The sequence below is a fragment of the Dasypus novemcinctus genome, chromosome 28 (assembly GCF_030445035.2).
Source record: "Dasypus novemcinctus isolate mDasNov1 chromosome 28, mDasNov1.1.hap2, whole genome shotgun sequence".
In the NCBI taxonomy this organism is placed as follows: domain Eukaryota; kingdom Metazoa; phylum Chordata; class Mammalia; order Cingulata; family Dasypodidae; genus Dasypus; species Dasypus novemcinctus.
In genome coordinates this window covers 31958036-31981504 of record NC_080700.1, presented here as the reverse complement: position 1 = coordinate 31981504, position 23469 = coordinate 31958036, and the positions used below count along the sequence as shown (strand labels likewise).

General features: G+C 38.9%; 1 protein-coding gene across 1 annotated transcript; it reads left to right on the top strand.

Annotated features, from left to right (window-relative positions):
* Positions 1-31: 31 nt before the first annotated feature.
* On the top strand, positions 32-21646 carry DYNLT2 (dynein light chain Tctex-type 2). The gene is made up of 4 exons (XM_004470695.3): positions 32-218; positions 12505-12711; positions 18588-18746; positions 21394-21646. Exons 1-4 carry the CDS (start codon positions 114-116, stop codon positions 21502-21504), a joined length of 582 nt encoding a protein of 193 aa, XP_004470752.1. The 5' UTR covers positions 32-113; the 3' UTR covers positions 21505-21646.
* Positions 21647-23469: the final 1823 nt, after the last annotated feature.

Below are 23469 nucleotides of genomic sequence, written 5' to 3'. Positions count from 1 at the left end.
CGGTCCTCGGGACGCGTAGGCGTCACTTCCGGGCTCGTAGGCGACCGTCGGGAGACGTTTGCTGGTCGACCGGAGATATCGAGTGGCTTTGGCTCTTGGGAGCTCAGTGCAAAATGAGCAAACGAAACAGACTCGTAAAGCAGCCTTCGACCCAGGTCTCTCAGACGCCAGCGGCGGCTAAGAAAGAGCGGAAGCTTAGCATGTTCGAGAAAGAGTCAGTGAGTGCGATTTCTGCCAGGGATCCGAAACAGCTTTTTGCTGACAGACTTTAAAGCAGAATTCCTCCTCAGCCCCCTCCTTTTCTTAGTACCCCCCAAAAAGGCAGGATTTATTTTTGTTCCAGGTGGGAGACTGAGGCTTGAGTTTGGGCTGGGTAGCCTCTTTTGCACTTGAGTGCTAAGATATGTCTATTTTTTGTAATTGTTAAATTGTTATTTGTCTTTTTTTTTTTTTTAAGATACGTACATGACAAGAAATGTAAGAGGTTCCCACACACCCCACCCCACTCCTCCCACATCAGCAGCCTCCTTCCTCATTGTGTCACAGTCATTGCTTTTAGTGAATACATTTTGGAGCACTGCTGCACCTCATGGATTATACATTATATTGTGGTTTACACTCTCCCCAAGTCCATTCCGTGAGTTATGGCGGGATACATAGTGTCCTGCATCTGTCCCTGCAGTATCATTCAGGACAACTCCAAGACGCAAAAATGCCCCTACATCACACCTCTTCTTCCCTCTCCCTGCCCTCAAGAACTCCCAAGGCCAGTGTCTCCACATCCATGATACAATTTCTTCCATTGCTAGAGTCAAAAGTGTTGTACAGTAGAATACCAGTAAGTTCACTCTAATCCATATTTTATTCCACCATCCTGTGGACCGTGGGATAGTGATGCCCACTGCACCTCTAAATCGAGAGGGGCCTTAGATCCCACGTGGCCGATGGATACAATTCTCCTGCTTGTACTTGTAGACACTCCAGTTTCCCTGGTGTGGTGGTTGACTTAAGGCCTTGGAATCCCGCATTAATAGACAGAAAAAAGTTCTTTGAGATCATCTTCAACCCTTTTAATAAAGACTTGCTCAGTTTGCAGATTTCGTAAGTAATATTGCCCTTTAAGAGCTTTGAAATTTTGTATATTTAGCGCCCTTATTCAAATCAGAGCAGTTTACCAGCCACCAGAAATTGTCTATATATTTACTGTATGAAAAAAAATTTTTTTGACAAAATAAGATCAAGAAGTTTTGAGTTTTTATAAACAACAGCAAGTTCACTGAAGTATTTACAGGAGAAAAAAACAAAATTGATGGAAAATACTCAAATTTATTGGTGGCATAACGCTAGTATTTTTATGTGAGCATAGTTTGCAAACCATTATGTATTCAAGACTACTATTTTTTTGAGAATCTTCGAGAAAATGTAACTTGCCCAAGTATACACAACTGTGTAATTATAGAGCAGAAACTATGTCTTGGAACTGCTGACCCACTTGTCTGTAGCAGTTTCTTTTCATACATGCTTTATGGGATCCATAATTGGTAGGATGGAGGTAGAGATAAGAGAGCACTCATTTCTGAAAACTAGAACATTTCAAAATCACTCCCAAGTAATAACAATACCCCCCCAAAAAAAGTTACTGGCAACATTTCAGAATTTTTTGTGTGTATGTGTAGAAATAGCTTTAAGTAGTTCTGGTTTTTACTGGTAATTTCAAGATTTTAAAAATCCTGAATTATTAAAAGCTGATATTAATTATTTTATCTGAACTGATTATGGGCTTGCCCCTTGCATTGGAGAGAATTAAAGGAAAAGAAATATGACAGAGGAATGGAATTAGAACTGGTAAGGCCTTTAAGAAACTCGTAGGATCAGGTGGGCAATGAGTTAAAAGGCAGGAAGCAAGAGGGATTGGTTAGAGAGAAATTGAGCCACAGTGCTGGCCCAGCAATAACCTTCACTAACCTCACAGGGAGATCTGGAGCTAGATGGTTCTTCAGGGTTGTCCCCAGTCAGGCTGAGATGGCCAGGCTGTTACAGTCCCACACTGACAAGTTACTGGATTTGTGGCACCCCAGGAAGGACTTGACCTTGGGTGGGGCAGCTCACTGAAGCAGAGGCCATCTCTGAAGCTGCAGACTGCTGAATGTCTGGAGCAGCACTCCTGGCAACAGAAGCAACAAGTCTGTCTTTGAAGTGGAATCTATAAGGCATATCACAGTATTCACAATCATCTACTAGTCCCTACATTCCATGTCACATTCTCCAAAAGATTCTCTTAAAACTTTATTTAAGTTAAGGTAGAGGGAAGGAAATCGCAAAATTCCATAATACTCTTCCTCCGAATAAATTATCAATTTCCAGTGTCCTCATACTTCTCTGATAAAGCCTCTGGCTTCTTCATGCAAACTGAGCTTAGCATTTCAAAATGATTTCATAATCTCATCTCTCATCTTGAACGCATTGATCTCAGCCTTTGGGGCTTTTGCCAAAACCCTGAAACTACAGGAAAAGTTATAGTTGGCATCCTCTGACAATTGTAATCAGAAATACACTGTTAACATTTTACATGTATTTCCTTCTGATCATAGCTCTATACAATGCATATATGTATTATATATTAATATTTTAAAACACTCCTCATTAAAATTGAAGGCATGTGATATAAATATTTTACATATAGGTTTGTGTTGATTATTTGCAATACCGGCCACAATTATTCCCCTCCATGTTATCCTTGAAATTTCTCCCATCCAGAGATACAGACTCATTTCTCAACCTCTTGAATGCGGACTGACCTCAACTTAACTTTGTTAAAAAGGGCGTAGCAGAATTGACAGTGTGTGAATTCTGAGCCCAAGCCTCAAGAGATATTACATGTTTCTGCCAACTTTCCTGGAACCCTTCTACTACCATGCAAACCTGAGCTGGAAGATGAAAGACCATGTGTAGTAGAAACAATGCGCTCAGACTACATCCACATAATCCCCCAGAAGAATGGCTACCTAGCAACTTGAATCTTTTTTTTTTTTTAATTTTTAAAGAAGCTTTAGATTACATAAATATTACATAAAAAATATAAGGGATTCCCATATTCCCTCTCCCCCCTCCAACACTTTCCCACATTAACAACATTTTTCATTAGTGGGGTACATTTCGTACAATTGATGAACACATGTTGATGCATTGCTACTAACTATGGACTATAGTTTATATTATAGTTTACACTCTACCTTGCACAGTTTTATAGATTATGACAAAATGTAAAATGGCCTGTATCCATCATTGCAGTGTCATGCAAGACAATTCCAATGCCCTGAAAATGTCCCTACATTACACCTATTCTTCCCTTTCCCTTCCCTCAGAACCTCTGGTGGCCACTGCCTTCATATCAATGATAAAAGTTCTTCCATTGCTAGAATAATATTAAGTCTATAATAGAATAATAATAAGTCCACTTTCATCCATTGTTCATTCCTCAATCTTGAGGATTTTGGGATGGTGATACCCACTTTGTTTCTAGTTGAGAGGGTGCTTAGATCCCAAGGAGCAGATGGATGGATCTATCTTGCTTGCAGTTTCAGACATTTCTGTTCCTTGGGATGGGTGTTGTCCATCATCATCTCCTTGTTAGTTTTCCTGGGTGAGTCCAATGAACTGGAGAGTAGGTGTTGCTACTCTGCTGAGATTCAGGGCTCAACTGGCACATGAACAGACAAAGATTTAAGTCTCTGGAACATATATTTAACAAGTAACACAGATGTATGGGGAATCCAGCTGAGACTAGAACTACCCAACTGAACCCCTACTAAATTGCTGACCTGCAGAATCATGAGCTAAATTTGTGTTATCTACTCCGGTGGCCACTAATCATATGTGGCTATCTATCCTTAAATTAATTCAAATTAAATAAAAGTTCAGCTTTCAGAACCCATCACTTGTTTCTAGTCTGTATGAGATGAAACTATAAAATTTCACTGAGATTCTTTGAACCAAGCTAATTTGCAGGAATAGAAAGCACATTAGTGTTTCCTCCTTCCTTCAGGCCAAATGAAGAGGGTTATGGGTTGGATAAATCAAAGGAGTTATGGGTTGGAGTTTTGGAGAGACAGGCTGGCTTGCTGAAAGGGAAGACTGGCATGTTACTCTGGCTGCCTGCTTGCTAAGTGATAGAAACTCTCAGGCCATCCCTATGCTATCACCAAAGTGAAACACAAGAGATTGCCTGGGAAACCTTGACTGTATCATTTGAAGTCCGAAAGCCAAGAGACCACTGCCTGCTTCATGAGAAATGTGAAGTTAGGCAGCTGCACCATATGTTCCCTGTTGGGGTGTTTGGTCTGTTTGTTTACTTGCCTTTGCCAACTCTCTTAGTCAATTTTAATCACTCTCTCAATATTTCTTGAAGACTTATCTCTCCAGCCAAGGTAATTTCTCCTCCTTTTATCTGAGTCTCCAGGAGGGCCAGGACTTAATGTTGGGTCCTAAGGGTTGAGCTATTGCATATAGTCTAGCTTTGAGTCCGGGGTTGGGGTTGGGGTTGAAACCAAAGCTAAGTGCTTAGGGAAGATTCAAGAGCTAGAGATGAAAATACAAAGCCCAAGTCAACAGAGACTCAATGCAAAAAGAATTTTGCTAATTCTTGGATGGGGGCTTTCATTTGAATTGATTTCCAGCTCCCAATGAGAAAAAAATAGACCTGTCTCTTCATATATTACACTCTTTTATGTCAATCACCCCAAGAAGCCCAAGTCACCTACCTCATCTACTACTAACAGGACTCATCCCGTACAGCTCCCTACAGCCCCTAGTCTGACTCAACATACCATTTTTCCTGGCCTGCCCAGTCCTTCCACTATTCCCTTTAGAACTACCTATCATCAGCAGAATTTCCTATTTCATCAACCTCTTCTCCAAAGTTTTCCTTCCCCTCTTCCAAATGAAATATGGAAGTTTCCTGATGACACAATTCCATGCACCCCGTGAAGGGGAAAATATTTCCCCCATCCCATATCCCATGTACTGCTGCCTAAGATGGAGCAAGGATGCTTCAAGTTCCTCATGACTGTTTCTAAGCCTTTGTCCATCCCTCCTTCCTAAAAGTCACCCAGTTCACTTGAAGCACATGCCATTAGATTGTATTACCCCCATCCTCCTTGCTGAAGTCATTTACCATCCCTGCTAGCTAACCCCCGTCATTCATAGATAGTAATGCCTGACTGCTTTTCCCCATTCTTGTCACCGTTTTGTGGTGAAGTCGGTATTCATGAGAATGAGCCACACAACACTCCAGCATCTCAGTTCCATGACCTCCTCATTTCCAGTGATCTTGCCTCTCCCACCATCTCATTCATCCACACCCATGCACATGGTCTACCCCAGTAGCAATACTTTTTGCATTTTGAGGAAGATAATTATTCATTCTGCTCAACTTTTATATTCAGGATATTTATCATTTCTGGCACCTTTCCATCAGATAACAGTAGTATCCTCCTTTCAGCTGTTGTGATAACCAAAAAGCACCACTACTTCCAGTGGTTTCTAGGGCATCAGTACAGCCCATGGAAAACCACTGCTACTTTACCATTTTCTCTTTATCAGTAACTACACCACTTTCAAAACTGCAGTCTCATACTTTTTGCTCACCTACAATGATTTCCTATTTTTCCAGTTTACTCCTAGTAGTATCCCTGCTCTAAAAATTATTCAGTCCTGCTGGGATCACCAACCCAGTAACTCATGATTTCACTGCTACTTTTCCATCTTTTCCACTTTTTCTTTGGTATAGAGCTTTGATTCTTCCATGGTCCATCATTTAATTAACTCCCTTTATATAACTCCTCAACTCCCTTGTCTTTCTCCCTGCATTGTATTCTCCTGGCAAAATTCAACCCTGCTTATATCATACTCGCCCCAAATTTTGCAGGGGTACCAAAACCAAACTGAATGTGTTGGAAGAAGAAAAACTAATACACTGACTCTTCTCTTTTTAAGTTAATGATGATGAAACTTGAATGGTCCTCAGTATTAGTGCAATCTTACTGTATTTCCCAAGACATTTTCCTCATTGAGATCATAGTTTCATACCTTTCTCTCCTCCATCATTCTCACATTCAGCCATTGATCTTCCATTTTATTTTATTGATAAAATGAGAAGAGAACTTCTACAAGCTCCAGTTAACACAGCTGCTAACCCTCTTACATCTGTATTCACGAATAACATCTTCCTTTTTGTTCCAGCATTTGAGCTGTGCCTTTCCCACCTAAAGCCAACCCCTTACGCACAGGGTTTCATCCCCTCTTACTTGCTTAAGGGGTTTGCTCTTAAAATTTCCCCCTCTCCCTTGAAGAGTCAGTATTCTTTCTCTCTGGGTCATTCCCACCAGAATCTCCACTTATAACTTACAAAGATGCTGTAATTTCTTCCATCCTGTAAGAAAAGCAACAACAGTAAAAAAATAAATAAATAAACCCTCTTCTTTGGACCTGGTATCCTCCCCCAGCTACTACTCCATTTCTCTGTGATACTGAAATAATTTCAATTCTTTTCCTTTCATTCTTTCTTAAATCCTTTGCATTTAGGCCTATCTCCCAATAGTCTGCTTTGTCAGTGTTAACAGTCACCTCCATATTGGTTACTTCATAGTGTGCACTTTATCTCTCAGCATCATCTGACATAGCTGATCATTCCCTCCTTTAAACACTTTCTTCACTTTACTGTGGGGCTCTGCACTCCAGGTTTCCCCCCTTTATTTGCTCGGTTCTCTTTCCAGAGTCAATTTGGAATGCCTCAGGGCTCAACCCCTGAATCTTCTCTTTTCTGAATCTAAATTCACTTTTCTCTCCATTAACTTGCTTCTCCAATGTTACCCATCTCATAAAATGTCATTACCGCTCACCAGTGGCTTAGGAAATCATACCTGACTCCTCTTTTCCCTGCATCTCCCTCTACCCTCCCTCCAGCTCATCAGCAAATCCTATCAGCTGTCCTGCAGAAGGCATGCAAATCTGACTCTCCTCACCCCTGCCACTGCTGCCATCTTAGGACAAGCCACCACCATGTCTCACTTTAATCTTTGAAACAGGCTTTTAACTGGCCTCTGTACTTATGCTTCAATAGTTTAGCCTGGAAGTCTTCAAAGGGGAGTCAAATACCTCTGGGTGTATCAGGGACTTTTCAGAATTTCACATAAACTGCTAAAAATTGATTTGCCTGAGCTTGCCTGCTCTCCTTTCCTATCTCTACTTGAACAATAGCCCTTTTCCCTCCTCGTAAAAACAAAAAGCATGTTTCTCATCCGTTCCCCTCTTACATTGGTGCTCTGCTGCAGGATGTAAAAATCTCTAGGGCACCAAAGGGAGGATGAGAAATATTGGGGTAGGCACTGAGAAAATGTATGAGTCCTTTTTTTAAATTAATTGTTTTTTAATTCTTAAAGACGCTTTAGATCCCATAAACGTTACATAAAAAATGTAAGGAATTCACATATGCCCCCCTTCCCTCCCCTCCCACAATTTCCCACATTAACAACATCCTTCACTACTGTGGTACATTTGTTAAAATTGATGAACCTATATAGAAGCATTGCTACTAACCATGGACTACAGTTTACTTTAGTTTATGTTCTGTGCCTCACAATTTTGTAACTTATGACAAAATATACAATGGCCTGTATCTGTCACTGCAAGGTCATGCAGGACAATTCCAATGTCTTGAAAATGCCCCCATATTACACCTATGCTTCCCTTTCCCATCCCTCAGAATCTCTGGTGGCCACTGACTTTATATTGATAGGAGTTCTTCCATTGCTAGAATAATAATAAGTCTACTTTAGTCCATTGTTCAACCCCCAGTCTCGAGGATGTGAGGATGGTGATGCCCACTCTGCTTCTAATTGAGAAGGAGCTAAGAGCTCATGGGGCAGGTGGGTTCCCCTAGGGCAGATGGGTTATATGAATCTTAATGACTGAGTAACAAATCCTTTTGTAAATCAAGTGGTTTCTAATACTTTGCTTTCTACAAAATTGAAAGAGGATCTAAACAGATTGTCAGCTAATAGATCATTAAAAATAATTTTCAATAACACCTTACTATTTTTAGCATATCACTTGAAAATAACTCAGAACGAAATTACGTTGCTGTAACAACATTTCTATTTATGTGAGCAAGATTTTCATTGGTTATAATATAAAAATGTAAAATACTATTAGAATTGATGCAGAAGAATTGATGATTACTCTAGCAATAAATAATATTCAGCCATTATTGCAATAACTAATTAAAAATAAAAATACCATCCATGTCATTAAAATGTGAGTTTGCAACAAAATTTTAATATTTATGTTTAATAATTTCAAAAGTTGTTATATATGTTATTTTATTTACATACTATGTGTCTATGTGTGAGTAGTAATTGTAAGACCAACTTAATTAGGTTGAGAAGTTGTAATATTTTTTTTTAAAGATTTATTTATTTAATTCCCCCCCCAACCCCCGGTTGTCTGTTCTCTGTGTCTATTTGCTGTGTCTTATTTCTTTGTCCACTTCTGTTGTCGTCAGCGGCACGGGAAGTGTGGGGGGTGCCATTCCTGGGCAGGCTGCACTTTCTTTCGTGCTGAGTGGTTCTCCTTATGGGGCGCACTCCTTGTGCGTGGGGCTCCCTTACGCGGGGGACACTCCCTTACGCGGGGGACACTCCCTTACCCGGGGGACACTCCCTTACGCGGGGGACACCCTGCGTGGCAGGGCACTCCTTGTGTGCATCAGCACTGCACATGGGCCAGCTCCACACGGGTCAAGGAGGCTCGAGGTTTGAACCGTGGACCTCCCATGTGGTAGACGGACGCCCTAACCACTGGGCCAAGTCCGTTTCCCCGAGAAGTTGTAATATTTACAGCCCCATGATCACAGAAATTTTTGAAAATTTCAATAGCAATTTATATACTATTTTTGTTGCAAAAAGTATATTTATTAGAATTAAAAGCAAAGATTTCTTGGGGGAAAGTGGAATGGGAATATTACATCAAGAAGGAAAACAAATGATGCAAAATTTTTGATGGTTAAATGGCAGCCTATTCTCTTAAATGGATAAGTCATATTAAATTGCTAGGATACTAAAATTCCATTGGATCTTTTTATAAGAGTGGTGTGACAGTTTAAAGTCCTTTGCAATGATAAAAGTTTTAGATGATAACTTGAAAATAGAGAATTCTCCAAGTTCTTTTAGAGAGCATGGGAGCAAAAAAAAGTTTGAAGACCCTCGTCTAGGCTACATATGGGAAAGAAACTAATCCTTTTTAACGAAATTGATGTTGAAATAACTTGAGATTTTCAGAAGAGTTGCAAAAATAGTCCAAGAGTTCTTATATATTCTTACCCAGCTCCGCTATTGTTAATATCTTACATAATCATAGTCTATGTATCTAAACCAAGAACTTTGAATTGCTACAACACTATTAACTAAACTACAGAAATTTGGACTTTACCAGTTTTTCCACTACTGTCCTTTTTCTGTTCTAGGAGGTAACCAGATACCATATTGCATTTAGGCATCATCTCTACTGAGTTTCCTCCAATCTGTGACCATTTCTTGGTCTTTCCTTGTTTTTCATGACCTTGACACTTTGAGAGTAGCGCTTTGGTATTTTGTAGAATGTCACTCAATTTGGATTTGTCTGATGTTTCCTCACGATTTTACTAGCATTGTGAATTTTGGAGAAGTATACTACAGAGAAGAAGTGCTCTTCTCATCACATCATATCAGGGGTATGTGACACCAACTTGACTTCTCACTGGTGATGTTATTCGTGATCACTTTATTAAATATCTGCCAGATTTCTCTACTGTAAAGTTATTCCTTTTTCCTTTTCCTACTCTATTCATTTAGAAGAATTACCAAGCCAGCCCACACTACAGGGGAGAGGAATTAAGTTCTACCTTTTGGAGGGAGATACAGAAAAGGATTTTGAATATATATTAAAACCACCACTGTAAATAATAAATATTTGAGGAGGGGGAGATACTTTGAGGCTATGCAAATACCCTGATTTTCCTTAAAGTTTCACCCATCAATTTAGCTTTCATCCATGGACTTTGCCTGCAGTACTTACCAATACAGTGTCCTAATGGTGATTTTATTTCCTTCATTCCTTCTACATTTATTATTTGGAACTCTTCTGTAAGGAAGGTCTGTCCCATCTCCACCATTTATTAATTTGTTCAGTTATTTACTTTTATCAGCATGTACTCATGGATTTTCTTTTAATCTTTGGATCATAATCTGATACTACCATTATTTATTTTGTTGCTCACATAGTTCCAACTTTGGCCATTGGGACCTCTTTCAGGTTGGCCTCTGTTCTTCTGACATGCTTCCATACTTTTTTTTTTTCCTTTTTTATTTTCTAGAACTACAAGATGCACCAGGCCCAACTTGTATATTTCCTGTGTCAGTTCTAGAATCAGCTGTATTTCCATAGCACCCTGGTTCATTTTATTAGAGAATGGGATTTAGAAACTAAGATATGGGCACTAAATGTGCTTGTTGCTATTGGGGCGTTGATGTTTCTAGGCTCTCAATGGACAGAGCTAGAAAATATATGTCTGTATACTAACCCATGTATACACACGTCTATATTTAGTTCTGTAGCTATTGGTCTATATGCTTATTAAAATAAATATGAATAAAGTTGGAGACGCTGATGTCTCCAACTCTAATCTAGCATCACAGGGTTCTACCCTTGCAGCCTTGCTTTTCTATAACTTCTTTCTCTGGCAGCAAGAAACCTAGTGCCCATTGTCTACCACTTATTTACTTAATTGTTCAACCTTAGCATACATGTAAAACTGTTTTAGATTTGCTCACTAGTACCCCAGTGAGAAACAAATTTATCAGCTAGAGTTCAGTGTTTATAGACAGTCCTTTTTGTCTCTAACTTTATAGTTCCAGCTAAAACATGGTTTTCTGAAGTTACCTTAGTCATCTCCTTTTTCTACCCTTCCAGTGAGTTTATCAGAGTAATCCTTTCAAAACCAAAACCACATCATGTCAATTCCCTGTACAAAGCCCTTTCATGGCTTCCTATCATTCTTAAAACCCAAAATTCCTCCCAGGACCTATAATTCCTTGTGCTTTATCTGGCTGGTTCTCTGATCTCTCTTCTTGACTCTTTTTCCCTTGCTCATTCTGTTCTCTCCACACTGATTTGCTGTCCTAGCTCTTCCTGGAATGCACATATTCTTTTTTTTTTTGGTGGTGGTGGGGGGTTACTGGGGATTGAACTCAGGACCTCATACATGGGAAGCAGGTGCTCAACCACCTCCCCCCAGGGGAGTACACATATTCTTGACTCTCCTGCTCTTCCTTTTGCTTTTGCACTCAGCTCTTCCTTCTGCATAAAATGTGCTCTTCACCTTTTGCACATTCTCTCACTCCATTCACGTCTGCCCTCTAGTGCACATTCTTCACAGCAGCTTCCTGTCACCCCTGTAGTGAAAGTAGCATCCCTTAGCCACTCTTTCCCCTGGCCTGCTTTACTTTTCTTCATGGGACTTATCACCACTTCATAGTATACTAAATTTTTATTTGCTATTTTTCTCCTCCACAGGTTGTAAGGTTCATTGAGGCCAAGAATTTTGTCTGTTTTGTCCATGTCCACATTTATAGTTTCTGGAACCTGGCATGCAGAATGAATGAATTACTCTATACTTTATTCATTCATTAATTTATTACATACTGAACCTTCTATGTGCTGAGCATTGTGCTCAATGCACAGAATACAAATATGAACAAGTCCTTTCCTGCCTCCACCTGCTCCGTGCATTTATTTCTTCCTGCTTTCTGTAGTTTTTTATGTACCTATTTCATTGCTCCAGCTGAAAGCTCCGCCTCTTACAAGTTTTGTGATTTTGGACAAATTATATAAGCTTTCTATGCCTCAGTTTTCTGTAAAATGAGGATAATAGAATGGGGTTGATGATAAAACCAAATAATACATGTAAAGCTTATAGAAGGGTACCTTGCACATACTCAGTAAATATTAGTAGATATTAAAATAATAAATATTAAAATATTAATAGGTATTAAAATATTTTTAGATGTTCAGTAAATACTTGTCAAATAAAGTAATAAATACTATTAAACATTATTTATAGAATCCTGCACAATGCTTCTTTTTGAAAAAAATTTTTATTTTTTAAAAGATACTTAGATTACATAAATATTACATAAAATAGGGCACACTGCTTCTTGAATAAATGAATACCTTTGTGCATCTCCCATAAAACCTATATAATAAATATTGCATATAACTAAAGACAGTTCACTTCACACAGATTTAGCTTATTGAAGGCTAAACATCACCTCAAACATAGCAAGCACATGATCATAAAAGGCTTTTATAGCAGATTTTCAAGCTTTCTGTCATCCGTCTCACTGCATCAGGGTACTTTGATCTGAAACTTAATTTACAATTAAAATTATCTCTTTTCTCTGTTTCTCTTAGTATGCACAGATCTTAAAGGAAAGGTTGAGAGACTCAATACATGATGTTCAGTATGTAGAGCCTCCATTTGATGACTCAATTACTGACATGGGAAAAGAATGGAAGAGTGCCCTGGCAAAATTAAAGTTTGCTAATTCATACAGAATGGAGCCATTGAAGAAATTCCAAGCTCATACAGTAGAAATAAAAGTCCAGCAGATATTAAAGGTAAGTTGACTGATATTTTCTTAAATATATGATATATATGTGGTATATATAAATAAAACATAAAATACATGTATGTGCTCTTGGCTCTGGGTTTGACCAACTGTATTAAGATTAAGCAGTACCAATACCCCAATTTTTTGGTAGCATTTATCTCTGAAAAACCCCAAAGTACATTCTAGTCATTACTCAGTAACCGTCACATTAGTGTTATGAGCCAGATTAAATGGAGTTTATTTCATTCAATTCCTAATTATCCATAAGTTACATAGTCTTCAAGTCCCATGTTTCTCCCATAAAACATTAAATATGTGACTATGTATGAAGAATGAAGTCTTTTTTTTTTTTAAAAGATTTATTTATTTAATTCCCCCGCCCCTCCCCCGGTTGTCTGTTCTCCGTGTCTATTTGCCGCGTCCGCGCTTCTGTTGTTGTCAGCGGCATGGGAAGTGTGGGCGGCACCTTTCCTGGGCAAGCTGCACTCTCTTTCGCGCTGGGCGGCTCTCCTCATAGGCGCACTCCTCGCTCGTGGGCATTCCCCTATGCGGGGGACACCCCTGGGTGGGGGGGCACTCCTTGCGCGCATCAGCACTGCACATGGGCCAGCTCCACAGGGGTCGAGGAGGCCCGGGGTTTGAACGCCGGACCTCCCATGTGGTAGACGGACGCCCTAACCACTGGGCCAAGTTCACCGCCGAGAATGCAGTCTTGACTAAAAAGATCTTAAAAACAGTCCCTAACTTATACATAAGTTGTTTTCTTCTGTAAACTGACTGGACTGGAATCTAAAGTTCATTTAAGATAGTTGTTTGAAATTTAGACACATGTTTCTGGGCTAGCCCAAAAGAGCTTCTTCTGTTTTGTCAAACTCTAATACTGTAATAATAATACTAATTGTATTTATACTAGTTTGGGGATTGGGAGGCTGCTTTGTTCATTGTTCTCGCCATCTTTCTTAGTAATAACAAAATTTAAAAATTTTTAATTTTAGGAAGTTTGTTTGGAGATGACTCCTTTTCTGAATCCCCCTTTCACCCATGGGCCATAGATCTGGGCGCCAGGCACCCAGAAGTTTCCTGATGGCCAAATTCCCTTTCTGGGATTCCACTGAACCTAATCCCACTCCAGAGCTGTTACTTGTTTTGAAATTACCCCCCCCCCACACACACACACTTCCTATACACCCCACCCTGCAATTTAACTGAAGGGATGGATCCCTTCAGTAACAACTGATCTGAGCTAGCCATTGGGAAGCAAGCATATGCTTAATTTATTTCATGTGAAAGACTAATGCTCCTTAATCATATCAAAATTAATTCTTTACTGAGACCCTTTATGAATACAAATTGTATTCTAATGGGTATAATATAAGATGGCACAACAAGAGAGGAAAGAAATCTAGGAATGGAAAGAAATATGGGGACTAGGGACTTACCAATTAAGTAGACCACAGTCCTGCCTGGGAAGGTTTCCGTTGGTTTTGATTCTCTCAGTGGCTCCTGAGAACCACTTCGCAGGCTTTTCTTTCCCTATCGTTCTAAACTTACAGCGTCTATAGATGTCCCTAAGTTTCTCAAAACCTCTCAGGGAATAGTTAGATGGGGAGCTGGGAAGGAGAATGGGTGGAGTGAGAGCGATGACTATCTGCATTATTAGTTGGAGGCTACTTATCCGTGGTTTTCCAATTATCTTTGTTCTGGAAGTCTTAATTTTTATTCACTGCTATTCCCCAAATATTCTTTGACTGTAATATTGGGGATAATAGCCTCCATTTTTTTTTTTTTGGATATATATTTTAAAATAGCCTCGTGGAGAGCAGATGTTGCTCAAGTGGTTGAGGACCTGCTTCCTATGTACAAAGTCCTTGGTTCAATCCCCGGTACCTCCTAAAAACAAAGAAACAAATGAAAAAAACCAACACTCATTGGGAAGCGGACGTAGCTCGATGGTTGAGCGCCTGCTTCCCATGTATAAGGTCCTGGGTACCCAGTACCTCCTAAATGAAAAAATAGCATTGTTAAATTTGACAGGCAAATAAAATTGTCAGAAAAAGTGCCTACCAGTATAATGCAGGAGTTTATATTAGATCTTGGTTTAAACAAACAAAAAATAAAAGTTATTCTTGGAACAACTGGGGAAATTTGAATATGAATGTAAACAATACTAGACATTAATAATTTTATGGGATTATTGCTAGTTTTCTTGGCATGATTATGGTATTGGGATTTGGTAAGATATTGCCCTTATTAGGAAAGCATGCTAAAGTATTTAGATATGAAGTGTCCACGATACAATTTTTTCTCAAACAGTACACCAAAAATACATATATTTAAATAGAGATAAAATAAATAAGGTAAAATATTAATAATTATTAAATTTAGGTAAAGGGTATGCATGTGTTCATTGCACTATTTGTGATGTTTGAGTTCATGTATCAACTTGGCTAGATTACAGTGTTCAGTTGTTTGGTCAAGCAAGCATTGACCTCATTGTTACTGTGAGGTATTTTGTAGATGAATTTATATCTATGATTATTTGATTGAATCTACAACCCATTGCATCTACAATCAACAATGGAGATTACCCTCAGCAATGTGAAGAGTCTTCTCATCCAATTGGTTGGAGGTCTTAAAAGCCAGAATTGAGGATTTCATCAGTCAAAAAGTAGAATTTCTGTCTCTACTTCAGCAGCTGGTTTCTCCTGGGAATTCACCTTCTCCTTCTCGGAGTTTCCAGCTTTCTCTCTGCCCTTTGGAGTTTAGACATGCCAGATTTCAGAATCGCCTTTATTGGTGATTCCTGCTTGTGGCCTTTTCTATGGAATTTGTCTTTGTGAGCTCCTATAGTTGTGTGAACCAATTCTTTGTGTGTGCAATGTATATCTATCTATAGACACATATCTGCAGATATATCTGTGTGTTTATTCTATCAATTCTGTTTCTCTGAATAACCCTGACAAATACACTATTATTTCTACTTTTCTGTATTTTAAAAAATTTTCATAATCAGATTTTGGGAAAAATAAAATGCCCAGAAATTTCTATCCTAACGGGGTCTTAAGTGTTGAGTTTATCTGATCACTTAAACATATTCGCTCATATTGTTAGATTATGGACACAAAATTTTTTATTAGAAGGCTAAGATACAGGATCAGAAAAATATTTAGGGAAACCTCCTCCAACCTCCCATAGATGTACCTTCTGACCTACCATGGACATAGATATATTTCTAAAATTAGACATTATCAGATATGTGTCAAAGACTACCAACTCTTTTGAGTCTCCATTACATTTGGGAGGGAAAGATAAATGCTAATTCTTCTCTATATCTTAATGTCTCATGGTTTCATGAAATTAAGAAATCTAAATCAATTTAATATAATAAAGTAATTATTGATTACCTGTGTCTCTGATCTAAACACTAGTAACAAACATTTGGGATGTGAGAGTATATGTATTGTTGTATCTCTTAGCCTACCACATAAAACTGAATTTTAATTATTGAATATAAGTTGCATTTATATATAATAATGTATGGAATTCCATTGAGCATGATGGGGCCTGGAACAGCTTGTTGACTATGCAGTTGGATGGCTAGGGACCATAAAAGGGCCAGGGATTTTCCCCTGGGTTCAGGTAATACTGAACATAATTGTAGCACAGAAATACTATATGTTGATGGAAACTGTAGATATCTTCCTATTGCAAGTGCTCATTTTTTTTAAAAAAGGGGATTTACATACATAAAGCAAACCATAAAAGCCTGGTGAGTGGGTAGTAGAGGGGACAAGGACAAAAAGAAGGATGACTGAAGGAAGGCCATCCCCTTGGCTTGGAGAACATGGAAATTATGCTCCCTGACCTATTCATTTGAAATAAAAAGCCACCAAGGCTTTACATGGGGGGTTTCTGGGCAACCTCATACTTGAAACAAAGTTAAGAGTCCAGTTATGAGCAAGTACCCTACTGAGTTGGGGGAGGGGAGAGCCAGGGCCCACAGTCCTAAAAGAGAGAGAAATAGAATGGGTGCTTCTGAGTATGAACAGGGAGGAGGTGTAGGATTAGAGCATTAGAGCCTATAAGGTGTGGGGGATTGGGATAAGAGGAGCTTGGCAAAATCTGGAACTAGCTAGGATTGGGATTGAAGAATTTGGTTACTTTCCAGTCTTCAGAGTTCTTAAGATTATGCATTTAGGACTTGTAATTATTAGGCTAATATGTCAACTCAGGCAGGTAATGGTCCCTGGTTGTCTGGTTAAGCAAGCCCTGGATTAATTGTAATACAAGAGCATTTCATGGACTTTAATCATCAGTGAGTTGATTGCATGGATAGCTGATACATCTAAAATCAACTGAGGAGATTGCCACCAGCAATGAGTGACATCTCATCCAATCAGTTGAAGGCTTTTAAAGGGAAAATGAATTCAGCATTGAGAGAGAATTTCCCATCTCTACATCAGACAGCCAGTGTCTCCTGGGAACTCACTAAAGACCTTCATTGGAGCCCCTGGTTCACAACCTGCCTTGAGGGATTTGGACTTGTGCATCCCCATGTCATGTGAGAGAATTTGATAAAATCTCATACTAATTACAGATATCTCCTGTTTGTTCTGTTTCTCAAGAGAACCCTGACTAATACAGGACTTTATTACCAATTCATGTACCTAACATGAGTAACTAAAGTAGACATGATAATAGCCAGCCAAAAATAAATAGCCTCCTTTTATTTCCTTTTAAAACACTAGGTTACCAAACAAAGTTATCAACTACAATTTAGCTGGTTGTAGGTAGCCCAAGGGATGCCATTTTTAGCACCCTGATTTAATGAAACTTCAACCAAGGCTCCTTAGAATCAAGATTATAGTCAGTGCTTGGAATTGGTAAATTCTGAGATAGGGAAGTGATGGTTTGAGTTTATCCTCAGAGAAGATTGAGCTTGATCTTGACTCAGATCCAAAAGGGAAAACAGATGCTGCTAAGTGTTAAGAATATAGAGCCAAGGCCAAATGCCTCAAGGAAATGAATGCTTCTGGACCCAGTTTTAGATCCAGAAGAATCCTTGAAACTTTTAGAAGGGAAAAAAGGGAGGAAGGAAGGAAGGCATTCTAATGAAATTAGCTGGCTGGGGTCCATTTGATATCACTAGAATCAAAAGTGTTAATTTGTTATTGGTATGCACACACCAAATAAATTAAAGGCAAATGTTGTCTGCTCATTCAGTGGTCTATTTTGCTTCTGGTTTGTAGGATGTGGTAATGCTTTGTGGCCTTTTAGCCAATCCTATTTTCTTTAAGCTATAAATTAATTCATTAACAAATGTGGTTAGGAAACTTTGATTTCCTTTACTTTCTCCTGGTAGCCAAAGTAAAATAGCAGTAGAGATAAAGTCTTCAGAGAATGTTAGAAAGAAATGGGCTTCAATTGAGGAGATGAGGAAGACGTTTATAACACAACGACGGCATCTGGGTCCAAGTAACCTTTGCTTTAGGAAAACACAAATCTAAATTTTAGCCAATACATGAATTCCAAAAGGGTTATTTTCTTTACCTAAGGATTCCCAAAAGTGTTCTTTTAAAATTCCTCTTGTATCTATCTAATTACTGTTCAGCAGTGTAATCTAGTAAAGAAAAACTTATTGCTTAAGCATTAGTAATAAAGAACAGTTGAGCAGAGTTCAAAAACCAAAATAAATTTTCTTCAGAATCGTTACTGAATTAAAGTGGTCAGAATAAAATTCATTTAATTTTACTTGGTAGGAATGCGTGTGTTTTTTAATAAGTTGTATGCATTATTTAGACACATGTTCTCTGCTTGATTTTTTTCTATAGAAAATACTTGGTTTGAAAATTAAAATATTTTTCTTAAAAATTCTTTTTGAAGGAAAGTCTTAAAGATGCCAAGTATGATGAGAAAGTCTTCTCTCATTTGTCGCTTGAATTAGCAGACCGCATATTGTCAGCAATCAAAGAATTTGGGTTCTCCCGTTATAAGTTCATTATAAAAGTATTATTTATTCAAAAGACTGGTCAGGCAATCAATGTAAGTACCTCACTGATTGAGCATCTATTACTTAGAACTATAAGATACCACCTCCCTAATGACTTTTTTTTTTCTTGTCTTTTTTTAATGTTACATTAAAAAAATATAAGAGGTCCCCACATACCCCCCACCCCCTTCACCCCACTCCTCCCACATCAGCAACCTCTTTCATCATCATGGGACATTCATTGCATTTGGTGAATACATTTTGGAGCACTGCTGTACTGCATTATAGTTTACATTGAAGTTTACACTCTCCCCAGTACATTCAGTGGGTTATGGCAGGACAATTCCAAGTCCCAAAAATGCCCCATCTCTCATCTCTTCTTCCCTCTCCCTGCCCTCAGCAACTAATCACAATAGCTCTATAGTAGAATACCAGTAAATTCACTCTAATCCATATTTTATTCCTCCATCCTGTGGACCCTGGGTTGGTGATGTTCACTCCACATCTATATCGAGAAGGGGCTTAGATTCCACATGGTCGATGGAAGGACAAGAACCTTCTAAGCAGAGAAAATACATAGTACAAGGACCCTAGGGCAGGAATGAACTGTATTTGCTTAATAGCAAGTGTCTTTGGGCATATTTAGCTAGGGGAGAGTGTTATGATAAAGAATGAGTAGTTGTATCAGCATTATTATTGCACAGTAAATCATCCCAAATGTAGTAGCTCAAAACAACAGCCATTCATTTGCTTACCATTCAGTGGGTCAGCTTAGCTTGGACCAGCTGTGATTTTTCCACTGGTCTCACTGTGGCGGCAGCCATCTGGGGCTGGAGGTTCAAGATGGCCTTACCCACCAGTCTGATGGCAGTGCTGGCCATCAGCTAGGGCAGCCTGGTTCTCCTGCACCTGACCTAGCATAATCCAGTAGATGAAATGGGTTACCCTATGTGGTGGCCTCAGGACAGAAGCTGCAAGGCATTGCTCAGAAGTTGCCCAATGTCACATGCTGTTGGTTGAAGCAAAGGCCAAGTCATAATTAAGAGGCACAGTAGACTCACCTCTCTTTTTTTTTTTTAATTTTCTCTATTTTTTATCCTCAATTTCATTTATTTCTACTCTTCATTATTTCTTTTGTCCTTTTTTTGTCTTTATTTTTTTAATGTTACATTAAAAAAATGAGGTCCCCATGTACCCCCCACTCCCCTCACCCCACTCCTCCCCCCATAACAACAATCTCCTCCATCATCATGAGACATTCATTGCATTTGGTGAATACATCTCAGAGCACCGCTGCACCCCATGGTCAATGGTCCACACCATAGCCCACACTCTACCACCTTCCACCCAGTGGGCCATGGGAGCATATACAATATCCGGTAACTGTCCCTACAGCATCACCCAGGACAACTCCAAGTCCCGAAAACACCTTCACATCTCATCTCTTCCTCCCATTCCCTACTCCCAGCAGCCACCACGGCCACTTTCTCCACACCAATGCCACATATTTTTCAATTTCTAATCACAATAGTTCATGAATAGAATATCAGTAACTCCACTCTAATCCATACTCTATTCCTCCATCCTGTGGACCTTGGAATGGTTGTGTCCACTCCACATCTGTAACAAGAGGGGGCTTAGATTCCACATGGATGATGGATGCAATCTTCCTGCTTTCAGTTGTAGGCACTCTTGACTCACTTCTTGATGGGAGCAGCTGCAAAGAGTCTATGGCCACTTTAAGTGTACCACAGAGAAATAAGGTGTAGGCAGATATGTACTACTCTGTAAGTCAAGCAAAGGAGTAATAATTTTATGAAATAATAACAGCCTACTTGTGCAATTAATATCATTTCTTCATTTCAGGTCAAAGTCCTAACCAATTTTGCTTGAAAATCTTTTTTTTTTTTTTGAAGGTACCAGGGATTGAACTGGGGGCCTTGTACCTGGGAAGCAGGCACTCAAACACGGAGCTACATCCGCTTCCCTGGTTAAAAATCTTTTAAGGGTGGGAAGAATAATTCCTTACCATGAATTATTACACAGTCCACATTGTACAGCCGCTTTCTATTCCCACCCTGGGTACTCTGTGCTAATTTAGTGTCTCCTGGGTTAGATGACAATCAGCTTCCAGATTAAAGACAAAGGGGTCGGGGAGCAGGTGTAGCTCAGTGGTTGAGTGTCTGCTTTGCATGTACGAGGTCCTGAACCCGGGACCTCATAAAAAAGATATAATTAATAAAATAAAGACAAGGCCTGAATGAAGCAGCATTGCTACTGAGTTTTCCCTTGGAAGAGAAAATTGGACAAATTACTTTTTGAATATATAACTTTGTAAGATACCCATGCATGCATCTCTTTGTTTTTTGAGATACCTGAGGCCTGGTGATTGAACCCAGGATCTCATATGTGGGAAGCTGGCTCTCAACCACTGAGCCACATTGGCTCCCCTGAGTTGTTTGTTTTTGTTTTTAGGAGGCACTGGGAACTGAACCTGGAACCTCCCATGTGGGAAGCAAGTGCTCAACTGCTGGAGCCACATTCATTTCCCTGATGCACCTCTTTTAAAAAATAAAACTGTGGAGAGAAATAAATAAAAAATAATAAATCTTAAAAAATAAATAAATAAAATTGCAGATTTAAACATGCTTTCTTAAAATGTTCAACCTAAAGTTGGTCTTTTAAAAATTTCTCTCACAGGTTGCCAGCAGATGGATTTGGGATGTTGCCTGGGACAGCTGGGTTGCAGCTAAACAAGAAACTGAAACTTATGTTGCATTGGCCTTGGTATTTGCTCTTTATTGTGAATAGTGTGTTACTACAGCTACTAAAGAGTGTTGCCTTAAGAACTTTTTAAAAAGAATTGAGCCTCCCAGTAGCTACTTTTTTATTGCCAATTGAAGCTTCTTGATTGTGTTCTCTTAGCAACAAAGTAAAAGCTATTTACCTTATACTTTGTAGTTATTGTATTCATTAACATTCAATTGCCCCAAAGTTTATAAATAAGAATTTTTATAGTGGATTATAATGTAGGGAAAGTATCTATCATTCTTCTTAGATTTAAGAAAATTTTAATTTGCTACAGGGAATTTAGATGCAACCTTAAAACGTGACAAACTAAGTAGAGGTTAAGATAAATTTTGGAAAACTTGTAAGGGCAGATGTATTTAGAAAGGTATTTTAATACTTTGCATTCTTTTGAAGGGAATTGCTTAGCTTGAAAGAGAGATGATAATATAGTTAGTGCATCCCTAATATCAGCACTCTGCAATCAAAATGCTGACACATGTGTGTTCTTTCTTTTTGTTTGCCTGCTGGATGGGCTGCTTTCACGTGCAAGAACAGAAAAGGCTGACACAATTTCTTAAAAAAGCAAGGAAATTTTCGTTACCCTAAAAATTGATCAAGGACCTGTTCTTTCCATCTTTCCACTCTACCCCGGCCTTCCACGTGCATTTAGGAAATGTGATAGAATCTAATCACATCCCTGTGACTAAACCAGTCATAATTTTTTCTCTGGGGCAGGGACTGGTACTCTCCTTCCCTGAAGCACGTGGCCATGTGTAAAGGATGGAAACAACATACAATTTGGGCTCTTCTAGCAAGGAAGCAAGGGGTGGCCTGGAGGGTGGTCACCCGCCCCTGAGGTTGCATTCTTGAGAGAAGGAATCAATGATGTCTACAATAATCAATGTAATTTTCATAGTTATAACCATACCGAACTTAATGGCCAGTGAAAATACCCACTTGTTTAATCACCAATAAACAAACAAGAAGATAAAAAATGGTAAAGGAGAATTTTCTTTTCACTTACATTTTATAATGATTTGGCACAAGTTACAGAACACTGACTCCTGCCTGAGTAGCTCCAAATGGAGATGGGTTGACAGAGTACATGAAAGCTTGGTTGGAGTTATTCTTAGAGAGCAGTTCTGGATGTGGAGCAGAAGAAAAGTAGATAATCCAGGATTAAAGTTCCATACTACAGATCATACCCATGATAAAAAAAGGAGTTATCAATCATTTACCTTGGTCAAAGAAAAAATTATTCATAACAAACCTATTGCTAAGCAATGGGACTTCCTGAAGAACTTGTCAGGATAAATTCATCGCAAAACATAATGCCACATATTTGAGTTGACTGCCTTATAGATATAATTTTATTGTAAAATGAGAATTGTACCTTTCTCATAGAGTTATGAGAATTAAATTAGTTAATATGTAATCAAGCACTTTTGTCCATCAGTTTGCTTATGTACCGGAGGATCCCAGGTTCTAAAATAGTACCTATTATTAGGTTTGATCTCAGAATTACCTTTAGATCTGTTCTTTCTCTTATCCTTCTCCTCACCCCATATATATATTGTTAAATTCTTAGATTTTGTATTGTGAAGTAATTCTAAATCATCCCCTCTTTTCCACTACCACTGCCGTGACTCTACTTTGGGTCCTCACTTCCCTCACATCTATTTCAAGACCACTCTCTTTCATTCATTCATTTGTTCATTTGTTTGTCCAACAGGATTATGTATCTACCATGTTCCAGACACTGTGTGAGATGCAAATTTTATGGTACAAAGTAGACAAAACCCTTGCCCACTTTGAACTTATATTCTCTTTGGGGTGTGTGTGTGTGGGCAGACATTAAACATCTATACCTCAATGAATTAAGATAAATGCTTCCAAATATCCAACTGGGAAGAGAAGTCCATGGATCTGCCTCTCTTTACCTCAATTTGCATCACCATCCCACACGTAAAACTGATGGAGTTATCA